Source organism: Oncorhynchus clarkii, chromosome 4 (genome assembly GCF_045791955.1).
Source record: "Oncorhynchus clarkii lewisi isolate Uvic-CL-2024 chromosome 4, UVic_Ocla_1.0, whole genome shotgun sequence".
Lineage (NCBI taxonomy): Eukaryota > Metazoa > Chordata > Actinopteri > Salmoniformes > Salmonidae > Oncorhynchus > Oncorhynchus clarkii.
Window position 1 is genome coordinate 68,149,579 of NC_092150.1, and position 22,830 is coordinate 68,172,408.

Sequence of the window (22,830 nt, forward strand, 5' to 3'; positions counted from 1 at the left end):
GATTGAGAACCGGACTCTTCGCTGGCCATGGCAGAACACTGACATGTCTTGCAGGAAATCACACACAGAACGAGCAGTATGGCTGGTGGCATTGTCATGCTGGAAGGTCATGTCAGGATGAGCCTGCAGGAAGGGTACCACAGGAGGGAGGAGGATGTCTTCCCTGTAACACACAGCATTGAGATTGCCTGCAAAGACAACAAGCTCAGTCCGATGATGCTGTTACACTCAGCCCAGACCATGACAGACCCTCCACCTCTAAATCTATCCCACTCCAGAGTACAGGCCTCAGTGTAACACTCATTCCTTCGACGATAAACACGAATCCGACCATCACCCCTGGAGAGAACTGCGACTCGTCAGTGAAGAGCACATTTTGCCAGTCCTGTCTGGTCCACGCCCATAGGCGACGTTGTTGCCGGTGATGTCTGTGAGGATCTGCCTTACAACAGGCCTACAAGTCCAGCCTCTCTCAGCCTATTGCAAACAGTCTGAGCACTGATGGAGGGGTTGTGCGTTCCTGGTGCAACTCAGGCACTTGTTGTTGCCATCCCATACCTGTCCCGCAGGTGTGATGTTCAGGTGTGATGTGTGAAGTCATTTAGATTTTTTTACAAATTATCTTTGAAAGACAGGGTCCTGAAAAAGGGCAGTGTATTTTTTTGCTGAGTTAGATAGCTACTGGACTCAGCCGTTTAGTCCCTCTGACGTGTTTCTGGTCAGGACCATGCAGTGATCGAGACAGAGCTGTTGGAGCGTAGTGGTCAGACATGAACATGCAGGTCACAGTGGGCCCCTTGGTGCACAGAACTTCCAACAGAACCTCCATCCTGCTGGACTTGCGGGCCCTGACGGAGATCATTGCAGTGCAGTCTGCATTTTTCATGCTGCGGACGGTCAGACGAGTTTGAGATGAAAATAGTTTTTTTTTGTCCCGCAGATTGTTTGGAAACGGTCTTCTTTCTGTTTTGCTACTATGTGTTATCCTAGGCTTGCCTATTGTATTAAAACCACCTCTTTGTCATGTTATTCACACACTCAGTAGCCTACCTCCTCTCCTAGTTGGGCGTGATCAACATCAAGTGTGCCTATACAGTATTTGTGTTCTCCTTGAAATGGAGTAGGCTGCCTATGCATGGGCGCAGAGCCAGGTGGCAGTTGTCTTTCCAAGGAAATGAACTTCCTAAATATGATTTAGGCTAAAGTTTACTAAATTGCCTGGAAAGAAATATTGATCACCTATATTTGTCTTCATCTGAAAACACTCCTAAAAGGTAGGCTATATGCTAAATGTAGCTTGAGAGAAAGTGCAGAAGTGTCCTCTCTCTCACCCACTCTGCGTTCTTCAAACTACATCTATCCTATTGGCTGATGTATCCCAGTAATACTGATAGCCTAATATAATGGGCCACGTGAGAATTGCTGGTAATTTAACAACTCTTGATATTGCCTATAGGGTGCAAAATTCCTGGAAAATGGCTGGCAAGTTAGCTTCGTTACATATGCCTAAGATAACATTGTGGGACTGCGGTTGGGTTCGGGACCAGTTCTTCTGGGAGCGGGTGGGAGTTGGACAGAAAGCCAGCGGGAGCGGGTGGGAGTCGGACAGAAAGCCAGCGGGAGCGGGTGGGAGTCGGACAGAAAGCCAGCGGGAGCGGGTGGGAGTCGGACAGAAAGCCAGCGGGAGCGTGTGGGAGTCGGACAGAAAGCCAGCGGGAGCAGGTGGGAGTCGAACAGAAAGCCAGCGGGAGCGGGTGGGAGTCGGACAGAAAGCCAGCGGGAGCGGGTGGGAGTCGGACAGAAAGCCAGCGGGAGCGGGTGGGAGTCGGACAGAAAGCCAGCGGGAGCGGGTGGGAGTCGAACAGAAAGCCAGCGGGAGCGGGTGGGAGTCGGACAGAAAGCCAGCGGGAGCGGGTGGGAGTCGGACAGAAAGCCAGCGGGAGCGGGTGGGAGTCGGACAGAAAGCCAGCGGGAGCGGGTGGGAGTCGGACAGAAAGCCAGCGGGAGCGGTATGAAAAGCTGAGCGTGGGATGAAGAAATCAGTCACTTTGAGTGGCGCAGTACTCTAAGGCACTGCATCTCAGCGCTAGAGGCGCCACTACAGACCTTGGTTCGATTCCAGGCTGTATCACAACCGGCCGTGATTGGGAGTCCCATAGGGTGGCGCACAATTGGCCCAGCGTCGTTAGGGTTTGGCCAGGGGTAGGCCGTCATTGTAAATGAGAATTTGTTCTTAACTGACTTGCCTAGTTAAATCAATATTTTTTTTTTTTAAATAAGTACTTTCTACCATAATGCCAGTAAATCCTGGAGGTTTGGAATCCCAGTGCAGCACCTCGCTCCCCTCAGAACCTACACCACAGAGGCCAGTTAAGGATGACATCAAATCCGGCCCTGATGCAGGGTGCCAAGTAATATTTCACTCTGGCATGTTTTTCTTTCTTTGAAAACTTTATTTTTTAAAAACTCAGTAGTCGCTATTTGTTCCCCCTGAAGCAATAAACCCTGACCACTTTTTAAGAATCTAATTTAGAGTTCCTACCCCCCATTAACCTTGAAGGCCTTATTTCTGTAATGCCCGACCCTGTTTCCGCCGGTCTATTACTTAATGTAGAGCAGCAAACTGGAGCAGAAGGATTTAACACAGTGAAAAAACCTCAACGTTATTGGTTTAATTTGACCAATCTAATAAAAAGCTATTGCTGGCCCCCTCCTTCTCTTGGTCTCACACTTGTCCTTACAATTGCTGTAGACCTATACTGTGTGTGAAGGACAACTTGATGTAGATATCAAAAACAGACGCCACAGTTTCTAATAAAGAAAAATAGAAAACAAAACATAGAATGCCCACCCCACATCACACCCCGACCTAACCAAATAGAGAAATAAAACGTCTCTCTAAGGTCAGGGCGTGACACCAGGAGTGTGTGTGTGTGTGTGTGTGTGTGTGTGTGTGTGTGTGTGTGTGTGTGTGTGTGTGTGTGTGTGTGTGCGCGCGTGTGTGTGCAGTCACGGAAGGCTGTTTGTCCGCTGACACTGTATGACGGCGAGGCGGGACTGAGAATCCATCTAACACACAGCATTCCTCCTGTAGGGGAGGGCGAGGGAGTGCTCGCCGGTCTGCATGTGCTTCATCAGCAATCCCAGAACCCTCTCCGTCTTCTCCCTGACGTCTCCCATCCCGTGGGAAGAGAGGAGGATAGGTCATTACGAGGCCCCGCTCTCCTGCTGTTGTTGTTTGTTTCAACACAATGGGAAAGGTCCTTCACGCCACCCCTATAGACACTCACAGCGACATGTGTCCTTAACATGTAGGAGGAACTTGACTGCTCTTAGAACTGGGTTCAGATGATCCTTGGACTCCATTGAAAGGTCATGTTGACACCCTGTTATGGGTTCATGGCAGCAAACTGGTTAGTAGCCCAAGGACCACTAAAGGCTTAACGAACACGGACCTGATGTAGGATTTCTGTTGTCACAGATGTAAAGTCGTCACTCTCTACTTAGTAAGTCAATAAGCTGATCATGAATGGAGATGTTTTTTATATTTCTTCATAACTCTTTTAATAAAGACTTTAATCCGACAGCAATCCAGATGCATGTTAATTAGGCCCTCTGATGGATTTCTGGTTTCTAATTATTATGAGCCGAGATTTGCAACACTACACACACTGCACTGTGTGATTAATATTGATTAATATCAATAAAATGTGATTATTGACTTATCTAAAATGAGACGGTATGGAGGCAAGACGGGTGAAGACTTGATGCTGCTTATTATTATTCGACTGATACAGCCACCTGTCTGCGTCTGTCTAGTGCAGAGAATCGATCACAGGAAGATGGACTGTCTATCTGGAGTGTGGAGGCTTTGGCTTGTCGAGGTCATTTCAGACACTTATGACGGCTGAAGTTGAAACTAGTTGGTTTAAAATCATTTTAGAAAATCAAAAGATGATGAATAGGCACAATGTACTTTGCACATTTCAGATTATTCTTCAATTGATGCGTCTTTATTAGACTGTAAGGTAGCAATATACTGTGGCATACTGTCCCCTTTGCACTCTTTCAACTCTTTCAACTGGTGACTGCAGCAGTGAGATCTGTAGCCTCGGCCTTGAATACCACTCAGACCCTGACTAGGCTGAAGAACTAACAGAGTTCCTGAGTGTTTCTTGGCTGGGGTACAGTACTGCTGGTTTCTGATAGGGGCTAGATGAACTGTATTTGTTATGCGCCGTTCCTCTACTGTTCCTCTGTCTCTAACTGGAGTTGAACCGACAGCCTGTTTTGTTTTCTCTGCTCCGTTGTGTGCCTCAGTGTGCTCATCAACAAGAAATGAGAGAACAGATTATGTAAATCTCTGGCCTGGCAGCCCAGAGGGGAAAAAAAGCTAGTAACCAACACATCTTCACTTTCAAGAGCCAAAGGATAATTCAATTCTAGATATTTAAAATAAACGTGGTGCGGATATTACAGGTATTTTTTCCACAGCTTTCGCCAACCCTAACATTCTAGAACTGAAGAACTAGCGTGATCCTCACGCTTTGAATGATTGCTTGGGAGCTAAACGCAGCTCATTTGATTCCCTCCATTTATTTATGAAAGGTGTGCTCATGTTTCTCTGACCTGAAGACTGACACAGCGTTTCTTCTTGGTCATGTGCCAAAGTGATTAAATAACCACACATATAACATTTCAAGGTGGCTCGTACTTTACTGTAGTGAGTGTGGTGCTTTTAGACTGCTTTTAGACTGACTGAGGTGTATTGGCTGTAATGTGTGACTCACTTTATAGAGTAGACCTATTGTGTGCTCTAGAAAGCTGCATTTCCTGTTATCATGATAAACGCGTTCTGAGCAACACAGTTCTTTCCGTGCTTCAGAAAAGCTGTCTCAAAACCATCTCACCTCTCCTTCTCCCTGTAAGTGAGATAAACTTGTTTTGAGTAACACAAATAGTCCTTTCAGTACTTCAGAATAACCCCCCCCCCCCCCCCCCTCTCCAGGTGGTAATAAACTGTGCCATTCCCAAGGGGCTCAAGTACAACCAGGCCACACAGACCTTCCACCAGTGGCGCGATGCCAGGCAGGTCTACGGACTCAACTTTGGCAGCAAGGAGGATGCCAACGTATTCGCCAGTGCCATGATGCATGCCCTGGAGGTGCTCAACTCTCAGGACACAGGTGCAGGTAAGCTTCATTAACTGGCAGGAAGACTGCTGTAAAGACCTGAGTCATCCAATCAGCTGTTTGTTGGGTTTTAACAAATGAGAGGTGGTCTTGCCTGTTGCCATCCTGTTGCCTCACTCACTGCAGTGGTTGGAGTGAGAGGTGTCCTGCATGGTAAGTAGGCAGGCATGCAAACCTTATGGCTGATCTAGGAGATGGGTATGGGTTAGGCTAGGAGGGCTTTGCTCAGACGCACAGCTGCTTAACCCCTTACGCTTGTGGAAAGTGGTCTATATGGACGGGGCCAAATTGAAATGATTCTAACAGAATAAGTATAAAAAGCATATGCATGACCATGGTAGCAAATGAAAGAACACTTTGGAGTTCATGGGGAAATTATCAGGCCGACGGTGAGGACAAAACAGTTCATCTGGCATAAGACTGAATCCAAACACTAAACTGTTGATTTCATGTGCCTTTTTAAGTTCACTGTGCTTTTCACAGCGTTTGTCAATGACGAAATCTGCAAATACTGGATACATTCAGTAACATAATAAGAATATTCATTGGCATTTTGGAGTAGGTGCAAGATCAGAATAAATGATTACAGAGAGGTCACGTCTCCCTACCCTCACTCAAATGCTGTCTACGCAATCCATAAACGTTCCGTTATAAATCTGGGTCAGGTGGGCTTCATTTGAAAGCCTATTCTATTGCCAACATGGCTAGCTAAGTTAGATTATCTTGCCGTGTTAGGCTTTCGAAAGGCACTTCAGACAAACCGAATGTAATTTTGGTGCACATAGAATGGAGTCATGAGTGCCTTCAAGTGTGTGTTGCTCGGCTCATTTTCTTCCCAACACGACAAACACTCATTCTGTTTAGGAAAACCCAGGGTATTACACGTGTCATCCCTGTAACTGTGGATCAAACATAAACGTTGATAACAAATGACGTGAGTTTTTTCAAATATAGAAATGTGAAGTGCACATTTGGACTCATGGATGTGTGGTTTGCTTGTATGACATCAATGCAGTATTAATTATAATGCTCAACGTCTCTTCTTTCAGAACACATCAACTCCTCTCGATTTACAGCATTTCCCACTTGGTCAACAACTATGTGCAAAAGTAGCCCAATCAGTGGGAGGGATGGGGGGCATCTTGTCGCGTGGTGCTCAACTTTATAACGTCTGTCAGTTAAAAAGTGTGATCGAATCAACGCAATATTGGCCACTTTCAAATCAAATGTATTTATAAAGCCCTTCTTACATCAGCTGATATCTCAAAGTGCTGTACAGAAACCCAGCCTAAAACCCCAAACAGCAAGCACGGTGGCTAGGAAAAACTCCCTAGAAAGGCCAGAACCTAGGAAGAAACCTAGAGAGGAACCAGGCTATGAGGGGTGGCAAATCCTCTTCTGGCTGTGCCGGGTGGAGATTATAACAGAACATGGCCAAGATGTTCAAATGTTCATAGATGACCAGCAGGGTCAAATAATAATAATCACAGTGGTTGTCGAGGGTGAAACAGGTCAGCACCTCAGGAGTAAATGTCAGTTGGCTTTTCATAACCAATCATTCAGAGTATCTCTACCGCTCCTGCTGTCTCTAGAGAGTTGAAAACAGCAGGTCTGGGACAGGTAGCACGTCCGGTGAACAGGTCAGGGTTCAATAGCCGCAGGAGCAGCAGCACGGCCAGGTGGACTGGGGACAGCAAGGAGTCATCAGGCCAGGTAGTCCTGAGGCATGGTCCTAGGGCTCAGGTCCTCAGAGTGAGAGAGAGAGATAGAGAATACTTAAATTCACACAGGACACCGGATAAGACAGGAGAAATACTCCAGATATACAGTGGGGAGAACAAGTATTTGATACACTGCCGATTTTGCAGGTTTTCCCCACTTACAAAGCATGTAGAGGTCTGTCATTTATATCATAGGTACACTTCAACTGTGAGAGACGGAATCTAAAACAAAAATCCAGAAAATCACATTGTATGATTTTTAAGTAATTAATTTGCATTTGGGATGCATAAATGGAGATCTATAGGAGAAAGCCCTGCCTCCAGCTGTTTGCTTAGAAATTCTAGGGACAGTTAGGAGGCCTGCGTCATGTGACCGTAGCGTACGTGTAGGTATGTACGGCAGGACCAAATCGGAAAGATGGGTAGGAGCAAGCCCATGTAATGCTTTGTTAGCAGTACAACCTTGACATCAGCCCTTGCCTTAACAGGAAGCCAGTGTAGAGAGGCTAGCACTGGAGTAATATGATTTTTAAAAATAGTTCTAGTCAAGATTCTAGCAGCCGTATTTAGCACTAACTGAAGGTTATTTAGTGCTTTATCCGGGTAGCCGGAGAGTAGAGCATTGCAGTAGTCTAACCTAGAAGTAACAAAAGCATGGATACATTTTTCTGCATCATTTTTGGTCAGAAAGGTTCTGCTTTTTGCAATGTTACGTAGATGTAAAAAAGCTGTCCTTGAAACAGTCTTGATATGTTCGTCAAAAGAGAGATCAGGGTCCAGAGTAACGCTGAGGTCCTTCACAGTTTTATTTGAGACGTCTGTACAACCATCAATATTAATTGTCAGATTCAACAGACGATCTTTTTGTTTCTTGGGACCTAGAACAAGCATCTCTGTTTTGTCCGAGTTTAAAAGTAGAACATTTGCAGCCATCCACTTCCTTATGTCTGAAACACAGGCTTCCAGCGAGGGCAATTTTGAGGCTTCACCATGTTTCATAGAAATGTACAGCTGTGTGTCATCCGCATAGCAATGAAAGTTAACATTATGTTTTCGAATGACATCACCAAGATGTCAAATATATAGTGAAAACAATAGTGGTCCTAAAACGGAAGCTTGAGGAACACCGAAATTTACAGTTGATTTGTCAGAGGACAAACCATCCACAGAGACAAACTGATATCTTTCCGATAGATAAGATCTAAACCAGGCCAGAACTTGTCCGTGTAGACCAATATGAGTTTCCAATCTCTCCAAAAGGATGTGGAGATTTCAATGCAACATGCAAAAAAAAACAACATGCAAGACATTTTGTTGTAGAACGCCTCAAAGTAAGAATATATTGCACGCATGACTCAGCCTGTAATCTACACAGACCGGTGCGTTATAACTAATCAGAGCTGCAGTAGGCCTATGTGCAAATTGACCATTGCCATATATGGATCTGTGTCATTTACTTTGATCTGGACTGTGCTTACAGCATGAGCGGTCGTGAGGAGATGTGCTTGTTTTGAGATCAAAGCGAGAACTGCATGTAGCCGCGTGTGCAAATTTTGTTCATATCCTTTGCTAGTTAGACTTATTAGCCCATTTATAGATAATGTGTAGTCAGCAATTGGGGAGGGATTGCTTCCTACAAGAGCACATAACGTGTACCTTTCTCGACATCTATGAAAAGAGTCAGGTAAAGAGTTTTTTTTAATCTTAATGGGGTAGTGTTGTATTTTGAGACAGTCTTGTATAAGCTAAGAAGCCATTAGGCATAGGGTAGCATATTTTTTTCTGATTCTCTGTAATAATGATATGGGAATAATGCATATTGTTTTGTAAAGTGGTTTCTTGCATCAAACACAGCACAATTTTCAGTCACCTCCTTCTCTGAAGGACAAGTGGATTAACAGGTTAATGTCAAGCCCTTCATGATTTTATTGAATTTTTTCCAAAAGTCTCATGGAATGTAGGCCTACATTGAACACCACACATTGGCTGATACTGTAGGCTGAACGATAGAACAGCTATTTCCATGTTACAATGTAATGGGATGTATTTTCTCCATTGTTTTTTATGGTAGGCCACTCTGATAGGCCTACAATATGATCAACTAGCCTCAGTAGCCTATTGGCCACTGTTAAAACTGTAACTTCAACAGGTACAGCTTCCGTGTTCACAGTAAACGCACGTTGGAAGTTGCACAGAATGTTCACAACATTGAAGTTTGCACGCAGCAGACCTACAATTTGCTCAATGCCGAGAAAGATTTGAGTGAACATTGGCTCTAATGTCATGTATAGCATGTTACTGTACAGCAACTGGGTTAAACATTTAGGCGTTTATCACTGACAATCTGCCATTTTCAACCTGTATATAGTGGAACGGGTGAACGTGACTAGGTATTTGAGCAGGACCCAAGAGTCAGAGAGATGCTGGAACCCTCTATTTGTGTGTTATCAAACACTGTTTATCATTCATATCACACTTGAGCATAACACTAAAACTGCAGTACTTGGCCAGACATTTTCCAAAGGCACTTTAATGTTTGAGTGTTTAAAGTCCACACAGATGACTCATCAAAGTTTTACCTGACTTTGCTGGTTTTTTTTTTTTGCTTCACTAAGCTGAAAAAATTACATTTGCGTATATTTCTCTTTGAACCACTGTTTATATTGGTTTGGCAGAATAACTCTTTTGTCCTCAGTAGAGTGAGGTCATATGTTAAGTGAGGACCTGCTCTTGTAAAATTTGATGTAATTAGTTGTTCTGATGTATGTCTTGTGATGTATGTCTTGGCTGACAGTGGTCAGTGTGTGTGTGATAGGGGAACTCTGGTATGTTTCAAGTTTTGTCACGTGCACAAGTACTAGAGCCGGGACGATACCAATATCACTGTTGTGGCAAGGAAAGAAAACACAAAGTGGATTGAACTTCTTTAGGAAAACAGCCCAAATGTTGGAAACAAGCATAGTTATGTTGTCATCCAGAGTCACATGTATTTTCCAAGCTATAGAATGCAGTATTTTACGTACAGTAGCTTTTTAAAGTACCAAACAGTTTAGTCTACTTTGTGTTTTTGTTTTGGCCATGGAAAAAATATTGCGTCCTGGCTCTAACAAGTAAAGTGAAATGCCTTTCTTGCAAGTTCTGTCCCAACAATGCATTAATCAATATCAGTAGTACTATAAAATAAAGTAGAACATAAACGCACGAGAAATAAGAATTGGACGACTAAGTAAGCTATACTATATATACAAAAATATTTGGACACCCCTTCAAATGGGTGGAGTCGGCTATTTCAGCCACAGCCGTTGTTGACAGGTGTATCAAATCAAGCACAAAACCATGCAATCTCCACAGACAAACATTGGCAGTAGAATGGCCTTACTGAAGAGCTCAGTGACTTTTGACGTGACACTGTCATAGGATGCCACCTTTCCAACAAGTCAGTTCTTCATATTTCTGCCCTGCTAGAGCTGCCCCGGTCAATTGTAAGTGCTGTTATTGTGAAGTGGAAGGCCATTCTACTGCCAATGTTTGTCTGTGGAGATTGCATGGTTTTGTGCTCACAGAACGGGACTGCTGATTCCATATGTTATTTCATAGTTTTGATGTCTTCACTATTATGGTACAATCTTGAAAATAGTAAAAATAAAGAAAAACCCTTGAATGAGTAGGTGTGTCCAAACTTTTGACTGGTACTGTAGATCCTCTCCACGTCACCTGGAGGGAGCGGCCTGCCAGATAGGATGCAATCCAAGAGTGTACAGAGGCTGAGACATCCTGCCCTTAGAGGGTGGAGAGGAGGATCTAATGGTTCACGGTGTCGAAAGCAGCGAATAGATCAAGGACAGCCTCTGTGACAGAGGAGAGGAGTCTCGGTTGAGTGACCCATCTTGAAGCCTGATTGGTTAGAGTTAAGAAGATGGTTCTGAAAGAGATGAGAGAGTTGGTCAGAGAATGCATGCTATAGGGCCTCCAGTGTGGCTCAGCGGTCTAAGGCACTGCAGGGCTTGAGGCGTCACTACAGATCCGGGTTCGATCCCGGACTTTCGCAGCCGGCCTCAACCGGGAGACACATTTGGCCCAGCATCGTCTGGGTTAGGCGAGGGTTTGGACGGCCGGGATGTCCTTGTCCCATTTAGCGACTCCTGTGACAAGCCGGGTGCATGCATGCTGACGTGGTCGCCAGTTTTACGGGGTCTACTCCGACACATTGGTGCTGCTGGCTTCCAGGTTAAGCGAGCAGTATGTCAAGAAGCAGTGCGGCTTGGTGGGTCGTGTTTCGGAGGACGCATGGCTCTCGACATTAGCCTCTCCCGAGTACGTACAGGAGTTGCAGCGATGGGACAAGACTGTAGCTACCACTTGGATATCATGAAATTGGAGATAAAAAGTAAAACAAAAAAAGACTGCATGCTCAAGTGTTTTGGAAAGAAGGGTTACCGGTCTGTAGGTGACCTCAGAGGGGTTGAGTGTTGGTTTCTTGAGGAGGGGAGCAAATCTGGCTATTTTAAAGTCAGAGTGCACGCAGCCAATGGTCCGGAATGGGAGAAGGTCTCCAAAGATGGTCTGGATAAGGGGATGGGGTTGAGCGGGCAGGTTTATCGGGCATCCGGACAAGGTGTCAAGCCCATTGAGGAAGACTCTACCGTTATGGGTTTCATATTTATATTTATATATCAAATTTAATATGAATAACCAGGCCTTGAATCTTGAGCCTTGTTAGTCTATGTACCTTAACGAGTTGGCTGAGCTATAGTGTAACGGGTTGTAGTCTACTACCCATAAACGGTTATTGGACATGCTTTTATGATCATATAATCAAGGTCCTTGTGAATCAGATGTAAAATGAACTGGAATAAAATGCGAGTTTCACCTAAGGTCTTTGGCTCCCGCTGAGACTTTCACCTCAGCCGGCGTGATCGAAGTTAACAGACGTGAACGTGGCAACCTTGAATCGGGTGTAGTTTCTTCCCTCTAAAGTTTCCACTTAATGGTTTCCACCTCAGCAACTTATCTTCCATTTCCATTTCCAGCAGTCTGTGCTGCGCCAAGCCCATAGAGTGACCTCAGACAGAGAGGCCTTAGAACAAACGGAGACTATGCTGCTTGTCTGCACTCCCTTAGCTTAATTTGTGGACTATCCTGAGTAATATCCACACAATGGATTTGGTGCTATTTCTCAATGAGGGCTGGCTGTTTTGGACAGAGGGAGGGATGTGTGTTTTTGTTGTAGAGAGGCTTGGTAGGATGGTTGCAGAGCAGGCTTGGTAGGATGGTTGCAGAGCAGGCTTGGTAGGATGGTTGCAGAGCAGGCTTGGTAGGATGGTTGCAGAGCAGGCTTGGGTAGGATGGTTGCAGAGCAGGCTTGGGTAGGATGGTTGCAGAGCAGGCTTGGTAGGATGGTTGCAGAGCAGGCTTGGTAGGATGGTTGCAGAGCATGCTTGGTAGGATGGTTGCAGAGCAGGCTTGGTAGGATGGTTGCAGAGCAGGCTTGGTAGGATGGTTGCAGAGCAGGCTTGGGTAGGATGGTTGCAGAGCAGGCTTGGGTAGGATGGTTGCAGAGCAGGCTTGGTAGGATGGTTGCAGAGCAGGCTTGGTAGGATGGTTGCAGAGCAGGCTTGGGTAGGATGGTTGCAGAGCAGGCTTGGGTAGGATGGTTGCAGAGCAGGCTTGGTAGGATGGTTGCAGAGCAGGCTTGGTAGGATGGTTGCAGAGCAGGCTTGGTAGGATGGTTGCAGAGCAGGCTTGGTAGGATGGTTGCAGAGCAGGCTTGGTAGGATAGTTGCAGAGCAGGCTTGGGTAGGATGGTTGCAGAGCAGGCTTGGTAGGATGGTTGCAGAGCAGGCTTGGGTAGGATGGTTGCAGAGCAGGCTTGGTAGGATGGTTGCAGAGCAGGCTTGGTAGGATGGTTGCAGAGCAGGCTTGGTAGGATGGTTGCAGAGCAGGCTTGGTAGGATGGTTGCAGAGCAGGCTTGGTAGGATGGTTGCAGAGCAGGCTTGGGTAGGATGGTTGCAGAGCAGGCTTGGTAGGATGGTTGCAGAGCAGGCTTGGGTAGGATGGTTGCAGAGCAGGCTTGGGTAGGATGGTTGCAGAGCAGGCTTGGGTAGGATGGTTGCAGAGCAGGCTTGGGTAGGATGGTTGCAGAGCAGGCTTGGTAGGATGGTTGCAGAGCAGGCTTGGTAGGATGGTTGCAGAGCAGGCTTGGGTAGGATGGTTGCAGAGCAGGCTTGGGTAGGATGGTTGCAGAGCAGGCTTGGTAGGATGGTTGCAGAGCAGGCTTGGTAGGATGGTTGCAGAGCAGGCTTGGTAGGATGGTTGCAGAGCAGGCTTGGTAGGGTGGTTGCAGAGCAGGCTTGGTAGGATGGTTGCAGAGCAAGCTTGGTAGGATGGTTGCAGAGCAGGCTTGGTAGGATGGTTGCAGAGCAGGCTTGGTAGGATGGTTGCAGAGCAGGCTTGGTAGGATGGTTGCAGAGCAGGCTTGGTAGGATGGTTGCAGAGCAGGCTTGGTAGGATGGTTGCAGAGCAGGCTTGGTAGGATGGTTGCAGAGCAGGCTTGGTAGGATGGTTGCAGAGCAGGCTTGGTAGGATGGTTGCAGAGCAGGCTTGGGTAGGATGGTTGCAGAGCAGGCTTGGGTAGGATGGTTGCAGAGCAGGCTTGGTAGGATGGTTGCAGAGCAGGCTTGGTAGGATGGTTGCAGAGCAGGCTTGGGTAGGATGGTTGCAGAGCAGGCTTGGGTAGGATGGTTGCAGAGCAGGCTTGGTAGGATGGTTGCAGAGCAGGCTTGGTAGGATGGTTGCAGAGCAGGCTTGGTAGGTTGGTTGCAGAGCAGGCTTGGTAGGATGGTTGCAGAGCAGGCTTGGTAGGATGGTTGCAGAGCAGGCTTGGGTAGGATGGTTGCAGAGCAGGCTTGGTAGGATGGTTGCAGAGCAGGCTTGGGTAGGATGGTTGCAGAGCAGGCTTGGGTAGGATGGTTGCAGAGCAGGCTTGGTAGGATGGTTGCAGAGCAGGCTTGGTAGGATGGTTGCAGAGCAGGCTTGGTAGGATGGTTGCAGAGCAGGCTTGGTAGGATGGTTGCAGAGCAGGCTTGGTAGGATGGTTGCAGAGCAGGCTTGGTAGGATGGTTGCAGAGCAGGCTTGGATCTTCTGCCATTTGAAAGGATCCGACGGTGGTTGTGTTTCAAAGTGTGTTTTCAGTTCAGAGTCACTGTCATGAACGTATTGCAGCAGCCACCGCTCTGAGTGCAGTCACTCTATTTCAGTGTCCTTGTCAAGGTGTTTGGAACAAGACTGACTGGTCAGAAGATGGTTTGACCCAACTGTGTATGAATTAATCCAGGTTTAACACAGTTGATAAGGGAACGTTGAACATTGAATAGCCTAGCTGCTGATAACATTATGCCCCTCTGCCTCTCTCCCTGTCCTTCATCTCTTTGTTCCTGCCTAGACCATTTCCTGTTTACCCCATTGACTTCTAGCCCTTATCTCTCTCTGAGGCTGGATGCTTGGTTCTCACTGCTCTCTAATAGCCTGTGATAATAAGCTGATAGTGATGTGCTTGGTTATGGAAATTGTTTTAATGAGGCATTCTCCAGTGGTGTGGGTGTTATCACACTATCAGAGCCTGGTGCAGCCTGCTGCTGACAGGAGGAGACCCTGGGGGCTGCTGGAACTTTGACGGTCTATAAGGATATCCTCAATGTGTGTGAGAGAGTGGGGATATTTCTGCCTTCTCCATTTCCCCTGTCTGTCTGTTTGCAACAATGTTTGTAATGTGAGCTGTCTTAACCAAGAACCTTTTGCCTCATCAGGCCTCCCCCGGGCTAGGCTTTGGGATACAGAGCGTGTTAGCCTGGCCTTGACAAAGCCCTACCAGGCGGACAGAGGGGAGGCGAAGCCCGATTGGACACTTTAATTGGCCCTGCCTCAGTCAAAGTTCCATTGTGTTGAGTAAGCTGTTTACAGCAGCATACTCCAGCACGGGGCTGGGACTGACTAGATGGGGCTACAGCGACCACTGAGGGCTGGAACAGGTTACAGCTGAGGTACAGCAACCCTGTGTGTGAGCAACTTTGTTTGAGGACTGTGGTTGAGATATGGATCTGATTTTCTGCTCTTCTCTACCCCCTGTTGGTCGTACATAGAACTGCACCCAGAAGCAATGACTACCAGAGGTTTTAACACCCCAGTGTTTTCTACAGTATATTCTTATCAACCTAGGTGATGATACTTCTATTCTAATAGGTGTCCCTTTTAGACATGATAAGCCTTCAATGACACATGCGACTCAATATCATTCACTCCCAGACTGGGTGATCATCACCGGACAAGAGAGGAATGGAGTCACTAGTCAATCTTTTTATGAGACTTGTTATTTGTTTCACAGCTGGCTAAATCCAGTATTGACATGGTTGACTGAGGCCTGCTGTGGTCTGTGTTTGGGTCTCTGGTCATGCAGGCTGAATGTAGATGCAGCTGCTGTCTGTTCTGTTGCATACGCTGCACTAATGCCATTAATTAGTAACCTGCCTAAATTACTACCGACCCGTAGCTCTCACGTCTGTAGCCATGAAGTGCTTTGAAAGGCAGGTCAGGTCATGGCAGGTCTGAAAAGATTTGACATGGGTCCTCAGATCCTCAAAAGTTTCTACAGCTGCACCATCGAGAGCATTGGTTTGCATCAGTGCTTGGTATGGCAACTGCTTGGCCTTTGACCGCAAGGCACTACAGAGTTTAGTATGTACTGTCCAGTACATCACTGGGGCCAAGCTTCCTGACATCCAGGACCTCTATACCAGGCGGTGTCAGAGGAAGGCCCTAAAAATTGTCAAAGACTCCAGCCATGGGGCCTCCCGGGTGGCGCAATGGTCTAGGGCACTGCATCGCAATGCTAGCTGGGCCACCAGATACTCTGGGTTCGCGCCCAGGCTCTGTCGCAGCCGGCCGTGACCGGGAAGTCCGTGGGGCGACACACAAGTGGATAGGGAGGCTTTGGCCGGTAGGGATATCCTTGTCTCATCGCGCACTAGCGACTCCTGTGGCGGGCCGGGCGCAGTGCACGCTAACCAGGTCGCCAGGTGAACGGTGTTTCCTCTGACACATTGGTGCTGCTGGCTTCCGGGTTGGATGCTGTGGGGTTGGACGCTGTGTTAAGAAGCAGTGCGGCTTGGTTGGGTTATGTTTCAGAGGACGCATGGCTTTCGACCTTCGTCTCTCCCAAGCCCCGTACGGGAATTGTGGCGATGAGACAAGATACTAACAATTGGATACCACAAAATTGGGGAGAAAAGAGGGTTAAATAAAAAAAATAAAAAAAAAGAGAAAAAAAAGACTTCAGCCACTGTTCTCTCTGCTACCGCATGGCAAGCGGTACCAGAGCACCAAGTCTAGGTCCAAGAGGCTTCTAAACAGCATCTACCCCCAAGCCATAATACTTTTCAGAGTGAACAGAAGGAAGCCTGTACAGAATAAAAATATTTCAAAACATGCATCCTGTTTGCAACAAGGCACTTAATTAATACTGCAAAACATGCTTTTTTGTCCTGAATAGAAAGTGTTATGTTTGGGGCCAACACATTACTGAGTACCACTCTTCATATTTTCAAGCATGGTGGTGGCTGCATCATGTTATGGGTATGCTTGTCATCGGGAAGGACAAGGGAGTTTTTTTTAGGATAAAAATAAACAAAATGGAGCTGAGCACAGGCAAAATCCTATAGGAAAACCTGGTTCACTCTGCTTTCCAACACACTGAGTGATGTATTCACATTTCAGCAGCACAATAACCTAAAACACAAGGCCAAATCTACACTGGAGTTGCTTACCAAGATGACATGAAATATTCCTGAGTGGCCTATTTAGTTTTGACTTACAAATCTATGGTAAGTCTTAAAAATGGATGTCTAGCAATGATCAACAATCAACTTGACAGAGCTTAAATAATTTTAAAAATAGTAATGGGCAAGTAATGTACAATCCAGGTGTGCAAAGCTCTTAGAGACGTACCCAGAAAGACTCTTTCTGTAATCAGCTCCAAAGGAGAGTCTACAAAGTATTTACTCAGGAGTGTGAATACTAGTGTGATTGAGATATTTCTGTATTTCATTTTCAATAAACTTGCTAAAATATCTAAAAACATGTTTTCACTTTAATTACGGGGTATTGTTTGTAGATGGGAGAGAAGAAAAACAATATTTAATCCATTTTGAATTCAGGCTGTGAAATAAGTCAATAGGTAATGAATACTTCCTGAAGGCTCTGTATATCCCTGGAGTCTCTACAGTAGCTTGTCTAATTTTAGCAGAGTGAAATGTGTGCCTTGGAATCACATGGCAGGCAGTCGGCGCTAGTCTGGTTAGTGTGACGCTGACACAGGAGCTGTGTGCTCACCGTGCTGCTACTGTCTGAGACTCAGGCATGTGGGCTTTTCTAAAATGTCTGTTGCCACCTTCCCTCCCAGTCAGATAACACACTGGACCACTGGGCAGAGAAGGGATGAACTGCTGGAGGTCAGGGTCAGGGAGGTCGGGGGTTAAATGTAATGTTTGCTCTGTATAAGGCCTGTGACAAGGTGGTGTAGCCTGCTGACAGACATGAGTGCATAATCTAACTATGAGCTGTCTGACTGTCTGTGTGGAAATGCTTAAAGGCCCACTGCAGTCAAAAACGAGATCCTTCTGTGTTTTATATATTTTTCCACACTGAGGTTGGAATAATACTGTGAAATTGTGAAAATGATGATAATGATGATGATAATTCCCTTTTAGTTTAAGAGCTGTTTTGAAGACTGCCTGAAATGTTTGCCTGTTTTGGTTGGATGTAGACTTGCCCGGTGAATTAGTTAATAGACCAATAAGAAAGAGTTCCACACCTTTCTGCCAATAACAGCTAGTTTTCAGTTTTCCCCTCCCCATTTGATCCACTCCCAGACAGTCCTAGAAAAAAATCTTGCTTGAGCAATTGCTCTTTGCTAAGAAGCTATTTTGTTTCTCTTTGACCATTTTAATTTAAAACTATCGCAGTAAGGAACTTAATTGTTAGCCAGAAATTATTTGATAGCAAGTTAAAAATGGTCATATTGGACATTTTTTAATGTGGGATTTGGTTTACATAGAAACCAGCTAGACCACACCTTGGCAGACCTCACCTATTCTGCTTCTCGAGTCCCAGGTGCTGTGAATTGAACCGTTGTCAGAACAGGACAGTAACAGCATTGGTGTGTTTTTTTTCTCTTCCTCTTTGCCAGGAAGGAATGTGTGTGTGTGCACCAGGACAAAGGAGCGATCGGTTACGATCGGAGACAAAGCGGTGGTTGTGGTCTGGTGAGGCCATGTGAAGTTTGGTAATACATTTCAGTCAGGTGACTGATGAGGGGTTAAGTCTGATGGAGGTCTGTGACCCTTCTCCAGTCACACCAAAGCAACCGTCTTCTCCCCATGTCTAGGTCCAACATTAAACCCTAACTTCAAAGCTGGAATCCTTAGTGTGGAAACCACCACGCTACTTCAAACAACATTATTTCCCCCCTCGAACATCACTGAACATCACTGAACATCACTGAACATCACTGAACATCACTGAACATCATTGAACATCACTGAACATCACTGAACATCATTGCACACATGATAGAACAGCAGACTATGTACCCCGATTTTCTTTTCTACCATGAAGCTCATCTCCTCGGTTTAAAAAACAAAACAATAACAACTGCACCTGGGTCAACCAGGGGCGCTGTTTCACCTTATGCAGATCTCAGCTTTAACATGCCTGACCATCCCTATGTATAAAGTCAGAGAGCCAGTCTGCTGGTAAATGTTTTGGGCAGTAGCGGACCTTAGTTCTGGGCTGTGACCTGAGGTCACTCTGTGATTGGTCAGTCATGTCCAGTAACCCATACAGACAGACATACAGCCGTCCTCCGTCGGACTCCTCTCTGTTCTCCTAAAATGGGTAAAAGAGGACTGGACTGAAGGGATGGTCAGGCCGCTGGACGCCTGTCGGTGTTGTGGTCTGGCTGTAATCCCTCCTTTTCATCTGGTTGTGGACAGATTGATGTAGAGAGAGAAGAGAAAGGAGGCAGTGTGGGAGAGAAAGGGCCATGTAAGGCTACAAAACACAAGTTAGAAGGCGGAGGGACAGTGCTTTTCAGACGTGTTTCAGTCAACTCCACAGCTTCTGTTTGGACCTTCATTTTGACAGACGCCGGTCTGTGCCCTGGGACAAACAGCTGAACACACTGATTCTACACAGTGGGGTCCCTCTCTTTATGGGTCCCCTGGCCCCCCTCAACCACCACCCCGTGCTGCCCCCGTTCTGCCCTCTACAGCCCTAGCAACACAACCCAGCATGGTGTCAGGGATCAGGGGTAGATTTATCAACGTGCATCTTTGTGGTATTAATACCATGTTGTGATGGCCTGTTGACAGAGAAGAATACAGAGCGAGTATGCCTGTTACCATGACCTCCTCAGTGTGTGAGAACAACACAGGAGCAGGGCTGACTGATAGTCTGTCATGTTGGTCCCGGGTCCCTGTCGTCTCCTTTTGTGTCTGGACCTTGAAGTTGTGTTTTCCTTGGACAATGGCAAAATGTCAAGTTGTTTAGTATTTTGAGCCTTTACAGCCCGTCTCGGCGGCATGTGCAAGTCGTTCAAGTAGTTGAATATTGGAATGTATTTGAAAATACTCAAATGCACTCAAACTCCCATGCATTTAACCCAAGTATTTGAAAATAGTATTTGAAAATACTTTCAAGTACAATTTGGTTGAATATTTGGTTTTTACAAATAACCATTCAAATACAAATAAAACAAGATTTAAATAACAAATACTCAAATATACATATTTATACCCAGGTCTGGGATGTGTTTGTGTGTGTGTGTGGCCTACCCATGCCAGGGACTCTGTCATAGAAACAAGCTGCATTCCTGAGCCAAAATGAGTTTGTTTTTGCAGCCCCAGGGACTGGCTTTGAGGGTTGCAGACAGACAGAGAAGGGGAGGGGGTGCAGACACCGACACCTACCACAGTGTCTCAGGATGTCTGGCATGTGTTTGTTTCTTAACTCATACCACCATGTGATCCCCATTGCATCATTCGCCCAGTAGATATGGAGGTTTGTGTGACGTGACGCCCGACTGCCTGCCACACTTTTTATTGACGAGCTCATGCTCTTTGGCACCAGACTGCCATAGCCCACGCTGCTGCGAGGTTCTCCGCTAGCAGCCAGCTTGCTACTACTACTATTGCTACTAACAAAACTGACAGAACAGCTGCCCTGCACAGCCCAGCACAGCCCAGAGAGAGAAACTCCAGCACTGTGCCTACAAGAGACTACAACTCTGTACTTATCAGGGAAGGAGACTAGAGAGGGAGAGACATCAGGAGCAGTGAGAACCAGAGAGCGAGGGCCCCTGGTGTGATCCAGCCCAGGGTTGGTGCTGTGCTGTTTGGTGCTCTACTCCCTAAGACTGCTGCCTCTAGCTCTTCTGTGAGGGGGAGAGACTGCTGCTTCTTGGTGTAGGGCTGTAGAGACAGAGGAGGAGAAGGCCTCCCAGGCATCCACAGACATGCCTGCTCCCAGAGTGAGCCGCTTCCAGCCGCAGCAGAAGATCAGTCGCGCTCAGATCATCCTCAGCAGTGAGTAGAGCTGCACTGGTAGGGTGGTGGGTGAAGGGGTTGCAGATTTGGTTGCGTATTGGTGCCATGAGGTGGGGTAGGGTGATGTTGTATAGTGGGACAGCTGATGGGCGTAATGGGTAGGCCAGTGATGGAGGGTAAGGCTACCAAACCGCCGACAGCATGCTCTGGATCATTGCAGTAGTTAAAGAGTGCCTCCCTTATCAAGTAGTGCGAACACAAGTCTTTATGTAAATTGTATAACATTCATTTGTTATGCTCTATCTGAGGTGTCAGTGAAAACGAGGTTTTAGTTGCCTGTAGTGTAATCTACTCTAAATGCACTGATGGACACAGTTCTGCCAGAAGGAACATGAGTCCTCTTATGGTTGGTCACAGATCAGTTGCTCTTTCTCCTGATTGGCTAAGCTGTGTTCCATACATTGGTGCCCTATAGCAACCAACAGTAAGCTTCTGGCAGAAGGAGAAAAGGCAAGGAGAGAGAGGGCAGCCTTGACCTCTGCTTCTGTGCATGGCTGATCTTTGAAACAAATAAAAAATCACATCAAATTTGTCACTGAGTTTCCAAGCTGCAAAGTCAGCGACGCACAGGCTCTGTCGAGTCCACACAACCAGAACAACCCTCCAGTACTGACAGAACAGATACAGATAGCCATCGTCCTGAATGCTAGAGTGAAATTCACACACCGTTTCAAAGACTGAATCAGCAGACTGACAAACGGTGCCTGGCTGCTCCATCTCATACTCGTCTTTACAGCACCGGTGTTCAGTTAGCTCCGTTCAGCTAACTCGGAGTGTTCAGAGCAAGCTGAGTGTTTTCGGTACACGGCGTGCCCTGTGGAAAGCTTTGTCTCTAAATGCATGGTTACTAATCAAATTGGGAATGTCCTAACAATGCAAAACAGTTGCATTTGAGGTTATCCCATGGGTGCTGGATCTTTGTGGCTGGGGTCTAGTGCTCTGTAGGGGCTGCTAATTCCGAGGCTGGGGTCTAGTGCTCTGTAGCGGCTGCTAGTTCCGAGGCTGGGGTCTAGTGCTCCGTAGGGGCTGTTAGTTTCTGAAGCTGGGGTCTAGTGCGCCTTAGGGTCTGTTAGTTCCGAGGCTGGGGTCTAGTGCGCCATAGGGGCTGTTAGTTCCGAGGCTGGGGTCTAGTGCTCTGTAGGGGCTGTTAGTTCCGAGGCTGGGGTCTAGTGCTACGTAGGGGCTTAGTTCCGAGGCCGGGGTCTTGTGCTACGTAGGGGCTTAGTTCCGAGGCTGGGGTCTAGTGCGCCGTAGGGGCTGTTAGTTCCCAGGCTGGGGTCTAGTGCTCTGTAGGGGCTGTTAGTTCCGAGGCTGGGGTCTAGTGCGCCGTAGGGTCTGTTAGTTCCGAGGCTGGGGTCTAGTGCGCCGTAGGGGCTGTTAGTTCCGAGGCTGGGGTCTAGTGCTCCGTACGGGCTGTTAGTTTCCAAGGCTGGAGTCAAGTGCTCCGTAGGGGCTGTTAGTTTATGAGGCTGGGGTCTAGTGCTCTGTAGGGGCTTAGTTCCGAGGCTGGGGTCTAGTGCTCCTTAGGGGCTTAGTTCCGAGGCTGGGGTCTAGTGCTCTGTAGGGGCTTAGTTCCGAGGCTGGGGTCTAGTGCTCCGTAGGGGCTTAGTTCTGAGGCTGGGGTCTAGTGCGCCGTAGGGGCTTAGTTCCGAGGCGTTGGCAGAGCTCCATGATGACCTCATCCACAGGTGCCAGCTGGCCTGGCCTGGTCTGGGGCTCTATAGCCCTGGTTGCCTCCCCTAACGTTGTGGCTGAGCCAGAAATACAATGTTTACCTTCTACTATGGAGGGAGGGATATGCGCTGCGTCTGCTTATGGCCGTAGTGTTTCCAAGCAGAGCAGCTTTTATTAGGTGATGTTACGTCAGACCTGAGCTGAAGCATCCGGCCACCTGAGCTGGCCTGGTGTGGGGTGCTGCGTCTGTATCAGTGGCCCTCCCTTGGGTAATGCTGATATCCCTGTTAAGGACAGGGGGAAGGGGGAGTAGAGGGGAGAGGTCACTGTCCTACCATCACCTAGACTCCCTGTCTCCCCCTCTGCCCCAGAATAAGACCCCACCTTGGAAAGGTGCAAGGGTTTGTGGGTAGTGTATATGGCCTGTCCCGTCATTACATTTGTCTACATGTCTGTACTGTGTGTCTGTCTTCCTAAGACAGGAATGCTTGCACTGCAGTCATTAATATTCTATCACAGGCCGCCTGCCATCGCAGACAGCTAGACTCCTCTAAAGCTGTTTCTGTAACCGTAAAGGAAGATGTTC

The 22,830-nt window shown here is 47.0% G+C and overlaps 1 protein-coding gene across 8 annotated transcripts in view; it reads left to right on the forward strand.

The window, feature by feature from the left end:
- LOC139407170 (protein enabled homolog) overlaps positions 1–22,830 on the forward strand; it is a 158,625-nt gene that overhangs the window by 88,167 nt on the left and 47,628 nt on the right. For 7 of the 8 annotated variants that reach the window (XM_071150695.1, XM_071150690.1, XM_071150693.1 and 4 more), the window contains exon 3: positions 5,009–5,192. In XM_071150695.1, the coding sequence (XP_071006796.1) occupies positions 5,009–5,192 (184 nt within the window). Of the gene's footprint in view, positions 1–5,008; positions 5,193–20,244; positions 20,550–22,830 lie in introns of those variants that run through there. The other variant, XM_071150691.1, reaches the window with a different exon arrangement.